Source organism: Gallus gallus, chromosome Z (genome assembly GCF_016699485.2).
Source record: "Gallus gallus isolate bGalGal1 chromosome Z, bGalGal1.mat.broiler.GRCg7b, whole genome shotgun sequence".
Lineage (NCBI taxonomy): Eukaryota > Metazoa > Chordata > Aves > Galliformes > Phasianidae > Gallus > Gallus gallus.
Window position 1 is genome coordinate 759,401 of NC_052572.1, and position 9,395 is coordinate 768,795.

The window sequence follows — 9,395 nt, forward strand, 5'->3', positions numbered from 1 at the left end:
AGTTTTACAGACTTTCAATGCACAATAAAATATTTTATTTAAAAACAATGCATTCAATATCTTGTTTTGGCACATGAGTCAATGTTGCAGGCACATTCACACCAAACAATAACATTGCTGAAAGATTCAGAATGAATCATCGCGTTTATTTCTCCACAAACGATGGTCACGACGCGGCACTCCGTTACAACAAGAACCAGGCTCCTTGCTCACAAATGTGACGACGTATTTACATGCACCATACACTGTGCAGGCCACGTCCACCCCTGTGGGACAAAGCTGGCCCCATCCTGGTTGCCCTGAGGCCAACAGGGGCCCGAGGGGAGCAGGGCCAAGCAGCAGTTCTGCTCGGGACACGTTTCACAGCGTGTGCAGCCTTGCATGCCATTCACCTGAGACACTACTCTGGCCCTTTATCAACACCAGCCTTTTAAAAATAAATAATGCTTTCAGTATGGCCATTAAATAACGAACCCTTTATTACAATTATGGCATCTTTTTTATTATTATATTTTTTTTTTAGCATTTATCTTTTTATTGAAAACAACCCCATCAGGCATTGAACTGTATAGCCATTAGAATAAAGACACATTCATTTACAGAGAACCTGCTTTCTAAATGGTTTGTTTTTGCAACCTTCATTCACAGTTAGTTATATTTCACGAATACTTTTTTGGTATACTCCACAATTCAAACCGGAAGCCAAAACGTCTGTGTTTTTCTTAGTGTATCCTACTACCATTCACTGAAAAGATGCAAGCAAATAAAATACCAAACAAGAATGTAAAGAGAAGGAAAGGTAGCACACCTATCCCCATTCTATGTACACCTCCTCCTTCCATTCTCTGCTTGATGGCCCCATCCCAGCACCACCACCGCCGTATCCCCATGTCCCTGCAGTTCCATCACGCCATGGCTGCCACCAGGAGCCCTTTGCCCAGAGCTCCTCCTCACTTTGTAAACTGAAAGGCTCTGTACTTGCAAGTATTGATCACACTGCATTACGTGTGCTTTCATTTAGCTATATTTGTTTGTCTAGACATTCAGCAATAATAGTGAGTATTTTCCCTGAACCATCAGGAATTCATTTAGATAGACAGCGACGGGAAGGTTTTGGACCAAGCAAAAGGGAAGGAAGAGTCTAGCCAACATGCTAGCAAATACAGAGAGGATTTGCTGTCCTAAACACAAGGGCTGCATCTGGCAGCTCCTGCAGCAGAGAGCCAGCCTTGCTGGGCAGGAGCACGCTTTCTTTTTTAACAAAAGCAGTATTTCCTACCCTGAACAGACACTGATTCAAGGACCAACTGTTTCTCATTCCTTTTCTTGTCTACACATTTGGGTTGTCACCTCTTTGAGACGCAACCCAACCCCCCCCCCCCCCCAACTCCTCCTGGATGCAGGTGCCAGCACCTCACCTCCAGCAGCACAACCTGGATGGCTCGTGGGGGCTGACGGGCACCAGGCAAAGCACTGAGACCCCAACCCAGGGGTCTGCACAGAACCCAGCCTGGGAGCAGGGCGTGGGAGTGAAGCCCAGCCAGCACAACTGCCCTTCCCCTTCAGATTCCAAAGAAAAGCAGAATTCAAAGAGGTCTAAGAAAACAGGCAGAAACAAAGGATGCACATTTTAAAGACGGTTTTCCACATTGCAACAGCTCCGACAAAAAATATTGATACTAAGAAGCAATTTACTTTGGGCTGTATTGTGCCATTGATTTTGGGGCAGAACTCCCCATTAAAATCAATGATTCTGAAATGTTCAATGCGGTTTTGAAAAATCAATGGGGAGTTTTGCTTAAAAATCAATGATATAATATGGCCCTTTGTCAATAATTTTTCTGTGTTCCCACTTCCAAATATTTGCAGCTCAGTTTCCATGCTTCCTTCTCCACACCTCGAGCTTCTATGCAGCTCAGTGGCGATGGCCATGTCTTGGGACTGGCACTGATCCCTCTGTCCTGGGAGCAGAGCCCCAAGACTGCCCCATGATCCTCTGCCTTGGGCCTTGCACCACAGCTGGGAGCAATCTTCAGGGGTGCCCCTTTTGCCCAACTAAAGGAAGTGGAGCAAAGCCAGTGCATGTACGAGCTTCCCATTCTGGTGTTCTCAACAATGTAGGCACACTCGGTAGTGTGGCCATGCCTGCTGAAGACCATGCAACTTCACTGATCTCAACAGAGAATCACAGAATCGTTGGGGTTGGAAGGAGATCATAGAATCGCAGAATCATAGAATGGTTTGGGTTGGAAGGGACCTTTAAGACCACCTAGTTCCAACCCCCTGCTCTAGGCAGGGACACCTCCCAGCACACCAGGTTGCTCACAGCCCCATCCAGCCTGGTCTTGAGTGCTTCCAGGGATGGGGCATTCACAACCTCACTGGGTAACATATTCCAGTGCGTCACCACCCTCACGGTAAAGAATTTCTTCCTAAATATCTAGTCTACATCTACCCTCTGAGAGTCTAAAGCCATTTCCCTTTGTCCTGTCACTACATGCCCTTGTAAAAAGTCCCTCCCCAACTTTTGTGTAGGCCCCTCGATCCAGTTCAACCCCCAAGAAGCAGTGGCTGGGGACAGCACCGCCAGGAGAACACAGATCCACAAGGTGGACAGCCTTTCTATCTTTATTGAGATTAGGGAAGACATTTACTTTTTTAAATAAAAAAGAAAAATTGAAGGACAATCTTGGGGTAATTTTTGGTTTCAGCACATAATTTTTACTCATTATCTTCCAACGTGGGTGCTCGAGAGCAGTCATTTTGAATGGACAGAAGTTAAGTGCTGTCAGGACAGACGGACAGGCGGACACCCTTACGTCTACGTTAAAGTTGTTGTGCCATGTAAACAACACACAGCAGCCAAGCGCCTCTCAGAGCCAGAAAACTGTACAGAGTGCATCAGCATCCACATTCAAGCAAATATAATGATAATTGTCCATATTTCTTTAATTTGCTAATAGAAATGATCGCTTCCTACATAAAATTGATAGCCTGCCTTTTAATTAAAACACCTGCCATTGAGCAGGGGCCCTGTGCTGCATCCCAGACCACGGCCCCTCTATCCCCAGGGCTCCCGTCTGCACACCACCATGAGCTGCAAAGCGATCCGGGGCTTAGCCAGCATGCATCTACAGTACAGCTCAACAGCAAATTACACTGGAAATGATTAATCACCGTACATCATTAATGACTGGCACAGAACCCTCCCTGCCCCGTGCAGTTTTTGCTTTTGGTTGTGTTCCAGGCACCCAGGGAACAGTGTCCAGCTGGGATGGGTGCTCCCTGCCCCTGCTCCTCTGCTGCTAGAACACAGATAATGAACAGCAATATTAGAAACCACATGGCACCTCACAGCACAGCACTAGCATTGCTACACAGCGATGTCTCCACGAGGACGTTTGCTGCAAGTCATGCTCTGCTGTACGAGCAGTGACGAGAGCAGGCAGCGGGGCAAGGCAGCGGTGCCCGAGATCTCATGTGGGACTGTGCCCTGGGAAGGGAACTTTGCAGCCATCAGCATCCTGCACAGCGCGCCTGAAGGCGTGGGCGCCAGGCTGGCGGTGCCGGAGAGCATCCGAGCCCCTTTGCAGCTCCGAATGCCCGTTGCCAAAGTAAAAGCCAGAAAATAAATAAAACAAGGGAGTACGGGGCATTTTCAAAATGGCTTTAAAAATCTCATATTTACAGGCAGTGCAGAGGGGTGAGGTTTCCCTCCCTGCTGGAATACGCCCAATTTGGTCGCGTGCCAGGTGCAGTCACTTTTCCCCCAAAGCGTGGGCGCTGTGCACTAAAATGTGCACTGCTAAGGCATGGTTTTGAGTTGCCTTTTGCACCGTCTTTCCATGTATAGTCAGTTCTCAGTGTCATAAGGAATAATACAAAAGTGTTAAAATACTTTGAAGCATACTCGTTTTAATAAAAAAGAACAGTTGCTTTACAGACTCCTTTATCCTGAGACATCATGGCCAAGATTTTCAAACACAAGAAACCCTATGGTTTGTCCTTCTTGCAACCAGTCCGACCTTCAAAGGTACCTAGAAAGCTCCATCTCCCCAAATATCTGCTTTTGACCAGAACACGAGACTGCCAAGTCAGTTGTCTGACCGTGGACTTGGTGATGTAAACCAGGACTCTGGGCATCACATCTCCTGCTCTCCACATTCCCACTCAAGGCCATTTCTCAGAAACTGGGCTGCCCTGACCTCACTCCATCTCCCCCTCGGGCTGGTGGGGGTGGGACACAGTCCTGTACAGCTAACTGGGCTGGGAATCCCTCACCTCTCCCCCCCCCAGCATACAGCAGTGGCACACACAGAGGGATGGGGAAGCCAGGTACAAGCCGTATTTTGACCTTCTCCATTGTTGTTCTTAAAAAAATGTAAAATTCAGTAAATCCGAAAATACGCAAGCAGTGGAAATGGAGTTCCACAATGAGGAACTTGTAAATGGCAGTGAGCTGGGGTTTGGGGTGGCTCTTCCAATTGGCCACGGCAAGTCTATGTATGCTGAGCTACTCACAGCTACGTGTACGAGAAAAGCAATGCCTTGTAAAATCAGACTTTCTAATCCTAATCTGAAAGGAACAATCGAAATAGGATGTTTACAGGCATGTAGTGGGATGCTGAAATATGAAAACATTTTAAAACGTATTTCATAGCATATATATAAAAGCAAAATACTTCAACTTTGCTGTGCTGCTGCATGAATAGCATCCACAGAATTTGATAAGTGCTTCTGCATTGCTAAATGTGCTGAGACCCTTTGATGAACGGTGACAAGGGTGATTAAAAAGCATCTGCATATTATGGAAAATATTTTTAGGGTGGATTTTTTTTTTTTTTTTTTTTTTTTTTAGAATTGTATCTGAAGAGCATTTAACTCAGATTTGGGCACTTTTTTAGACAATCATTTGGCACTTCAAGATTTAGGTTCTTAGGCACAACGCGACAAGGTCAGTTTGGCCAGTCCTTCACCGTGCATCCTGTAGAGCAGCTGGAACTCTGCAGGCAGCTGGTGGGACTCTTGCCACTTGGTGGTGAACTTGGTTCCTTTCTTGTCATAGTAGTGGTATGGGAGGTCCTCCCTTGTGTTGGGATCAAACCCGAAGGGCCAGAATCCATACAAGTGAATCTCTTCACATATGGCAGAAGCAAGGGTATACATGAGAATACCTGTGCTCAGCCGCTTGGGTGACAAGTGTTTGTTCTTCCAGTATCTGTGAAAAAAAAAAAACAAAACAAAAGCACATTAGTATAGGATACAAGTAACATCATGGGCCTGCGGTAAGAAAAAATGTAATTACTGTATGGAGACCACCAAAAATGCTACAGCATGGAGAGCATCAGCGTTCACAGCTGATAACTGGAGTAAGGTAAGGATTGCTGTTTGGGTCAGTCTGTAAAGAAGAGAAACACATGAACATTCTCTTTCAAGGTCTCCTTCTACATGTTCTTCTGGTTTTTCACCTGGAAAAACAGTGCCTTATCCAGAAAAGTAAATCCCTTGACTCCTGGTGAAGTGCATTTTCTGAAGAGGTGGCAACATTATCTGTACATGAATTGCAATAGATTTGCCTAGATCATTCTGCAGATGTCTGCTGTCACCCTATTTGCTAGCTGAGAGCAAGTTCTTCCATAAGTGGTTCTTTTCTTATGCAGAATCTCACGCAACTCCTCCACACTCCTTCTGCCTCTGCGGAAGCTGCTGTGGGAAATGTGGAACAGTCCCACGATGGCACAGACCCTGGAGTGCTTACTGAAGCAGTGACAGAACTGTGTGTGCACTGAAAGCAAACAGTGTCAGGTCCTGACTGGCCAGGGAGTACCTTTCAGTTAAGGAAAGACTAGGAAAATAAAAACAATTGTATTCACATGGGGAGAAATACGTATTTTGACAAGTTAAATGGGAGAGAAAAATACACACCTGTTAACATGCTGCATTATATTTCCTGGCCAAGCCAACTGGACCTTTAGTTGGCCTCGATGCTCAACAAAGAAGTCAACCAGTGTTCTTGTGACCGTTGCTGACGTGTGGAAGAAGAAAGCAGGGATCCAAAGAATCGCCCCATCAAGCTTTTTTAAGCTCAGAAAGAAGTTGTTGCGATCCTGAATGGTCAAAAGATTGTTGTAATACTTCTCCAGGATGCTGGGGTTGAAGGTTGTGAGATTGGTTTTCCTCCCAACATCTTTTTGGAATGCCTCAGTTGGAGCAAAATTGCAGCGAAAAACGAAATCAGACTTATCTATTTCTTGCCCACACTGACTCCCAGTCAGGATTCCACTGTTTCCAACCACGGCACAAACGTTGTAATGTTTATTCAAGATTGGTGACACATCTGGAAGCAGCGATCTGAAGTTATTGCTTATGGAAAAAACATACTTATGGCTGGAATAATCATAATGCATCAGCTGTCCAATCCGAACACTATTCTTGGTCAAAGAAAAATTTTTTATGACATCGACGTGCTGAAGGATTTCTTGTCTAAAATAAAATAGAAAAAAAAATGAAAAAAAAAAAAAAAGAAAACATTGAGTTGTATTTCCCCTCTGTCTGTGTTAGAGAGATCTGTTTCCAGATAGACTTAATTTTTCCTTTCTAAAATGTTATATAGCAGTTTACTGAGCAATGCAGTGTAATAGAATTAAAATCAATATAAACAGATAGCAATGAGGGAGCTCTCGGTGCTGGACCATGGATCTATGGTAATGGTGGACACTATGTTTGCCATGAGATGTCTGAAGCAAAACCAAGAATTCCAGAACATCCCACTGAACTAACAGTAATGTAGCTGTTTTTTTAAATTTAAATATTCCTTGTGTGTTCATCAGGAAGCTTTGAGTCACAAAACAAGTGACAGTCACCGTCTCCCTTTCTGTAAACGTAAGTCCTTAATGTCTTATTAGAGCAAACATGCTGACATTTTTGCAAGGGTTATTCGGAATACTTAATAAAAAAACTAAAACAGAACCAACCTTGCTCAGGAATTTCCCCAGCAGAGCATAAAATTAGAAAACCAATACCACTTTATTTGCTCATGTTTATGGAAAACAACCTTTCTTCCAGCTCACATCCTCCAGTGTCTAAGCATTAATGGAGTCCCATTGGGTCCCCTAATTATGGGTTATGGATGACAGACAAATGCAGCAGCAGATCCTGAGGCATTAGCTCATATCAACAGCGGGGTGACACTTAGTTATTTATTAGGGATGAGGTGGTGGTGCCAGGAATGAGGCCATACTGATGGGTGGCCACTGTTGCACCAGCCAGGGAGATCCCAAGGAAAGGATGGAGCAGGCAAGGTGCCATCTCATCTTGATGGCCTGCAGCTGCTGATGGGCTCCTCAGATGGGGCATATGGGCAGAGCCACAATGCACCCTCTAAAATGGCAAGCATTCATCAGTACAAAATCAGAGCCCAAGATGGTTGTAGTCGTCTTAAATGGCTAAAGCATTTCTGTTTCTTTTACAAGTTTACTGCTGTGTATAAACATACTGCAGTAAAACCATTAAATAAAAGAGGCTGGGCAGACATCACCACATTCACATCATAGTGACGAAAATAAAAATCCATCTTGTTTCACATTAAGCTTTGAGGAAGCTTAAGGAAACAAGAAAGTCTTTGCACTGCCACAGTGCAGTGTGGTCATGGATCTGTGAACAGAAAGCAGAAGTCAATGCACAGTGAAGGCATCTCAGGGGGGTCTGGGCTCGGTGGCCTCACTGAAGTGCCCTCTGCCCACCCCACAGCCAGGATGGAGCTGGACTGTGGAGCCACACTGTACTTGGTCAGAATTGCTGGACATGTTTTGCCCTCCATACGCATAGCACTTCATGGCTGCTACAGTCTGATTCGTTTTGAGTTTTAAGCAACCAGCTATTTATCTTGAAGAAATGACAGTTTCTCCTGCACTCTGAGAAACTGGGTCACGTTCCGTTTGGTAAAAGGATGTGTGCTGCAGCTTGGTGTCCTGCTCTGAATTAATCAATTCTTCCAAGATAGCTGTAACCATCTTGGGAAATGCTCTGATTCAGCCTTTGTCTCTCACTGCCGGCAAATTACTCAGAATCCAGAGTATTTAGCAGTCCCTGATTGTATTTTCTCAATTATTCAGGGGGAGGGGACAACTCTAGGGAAGATGAGAGGGGGACAACTGGAATGAGCAGCGTGCTCACCTCTGCTGTGCGAATGCCGTCCGGTTGAACACCCACTTGGAGGGCTTCTCCTGCAGCTCTTGGCCCAGCGAATTTGTAATGGGGACGAACGAGGGGTCCAGGAACTTCAGCGCGAACTGGGACCTAAATGTGTGCGCACAGACTCACATGGACACAGAGACACACAAACACGGGCACACACGCAGGCCGCACGCCGTCTCAGCACCACGGACAGCGCCGGCGGAGCCGCGCCGCTCCCCGCGGGTCGTGCTGAGCCGAGCCGGGCCGGGCTGCACCGAACCGGGCCGGGCTGAGCCGAGACGAACCGGGCTGCACTGAGCCACGCAGGGCTGTACCAAGCCGTGCCGAGCCGTGCCGTGCCCACTCTACGGCAGCCCCTAGGCACCGAGGTTCGCACGCCCTGCCCGGGGGTCCCGCGGTCCCGGGGCCGCCCGCTTCCCGCAGGCCCAGGGCTGGGGGCAGCGCGGTGCGGGAGGAGCCGTTGCCGGGGCCGCGGGGCCTTCCGCGGGCCTTCCCACCGAGCGCTGCCAGGCTTCCCCACTACCGGTCCAGGAGCGGTTGGGGGCGGCCCCCTGCCCCCGCGCCGTGCCGGGCCGTGGAGGCCATCCGGAGCCGCGCCCTCACCTGAATCCCGCGTGGAACATGTACATGCGGGGCCCCCCCGGGCCGGCGGCGCGGGGTGCGCCGAAGATGTTGTCCTTCTTGAGCGAGACGTAGCTGATGAGGGAGAGGATGAGCAGCGCGATGCTGAGCATCACCAGCCCCAGCACGCTGGCCACCCGCACCATCTTGCAGCTCCTCATGCCGGGAGGCGGCCCCGCGGCTGGGCGTGTGCGGCGGGGCTGCCGCGGGGCTGCATGCGGGGGCGGCGGGCGCGGAGGCGGCGGGGACGGGGACGGGGCCGGCACCGCCGGCAGCCAGCAAGAAAATGGAGGGAGCGGGCGGCGGCGCGCTGAAATGGCAGCCGGCAGCCGCACCCCCCCCTCCCCGCGTCCCGGCCCCGGCGGCCCCGGCAGCTCCGACGAGCCCCCCCTCGGCAGGCACGGCGCACGCCCGGCAGCCCCGGGGACGTCCCCCGGTGCGCCCTCCCCGGTCCCAGCTTCCTTCCCAACAGCCTCGGGTTGCACCCTCAGGACGGTTCTGGGATGCCTTGCGGTGTCCCCAGACAGTCCCAGGATGCCCGCAAAGGGACAGCGCGAGGGTGCAGGTGGGGCCCAGCA

At 48.7% G+C, this 9,395-nt stretch overlaps 1 protein-coding gene across 1 annotated transcript; it reads right to left on the reverse strand.

Annotated features, from left to right (window-relative positions):
* On the reverse strand, nucleotides 1–9,000 carry ST8SIA3 (ST8 alpha-N-acetyl-neuraminide alpha-2,8-sialyltransferase 3). The gene is made up of 4 exons (NM_001001746.2): nucleotides 8,800–9,000; nucleotides 8,176–8,298; nucleotides 5,926–6,483; nucleotides 1–5,218 (listed from the first exon to the last, which is right to left on the reverse strand). Exons 1-4 carry the CDS (start codon nucleotides 8,976–8,978, stop codon nucleotides 4,936–4,938), a joined length of 1,143 nt encoding a protein of 380 aa, NP_001001746.2. The 5' UTR covers nucleotides 8,979–9,000; the 3' UTR covers nucleotides 1–4,935.
* Nucleotides 9,001–9,395: the final 395 nt, after the last annotated feature.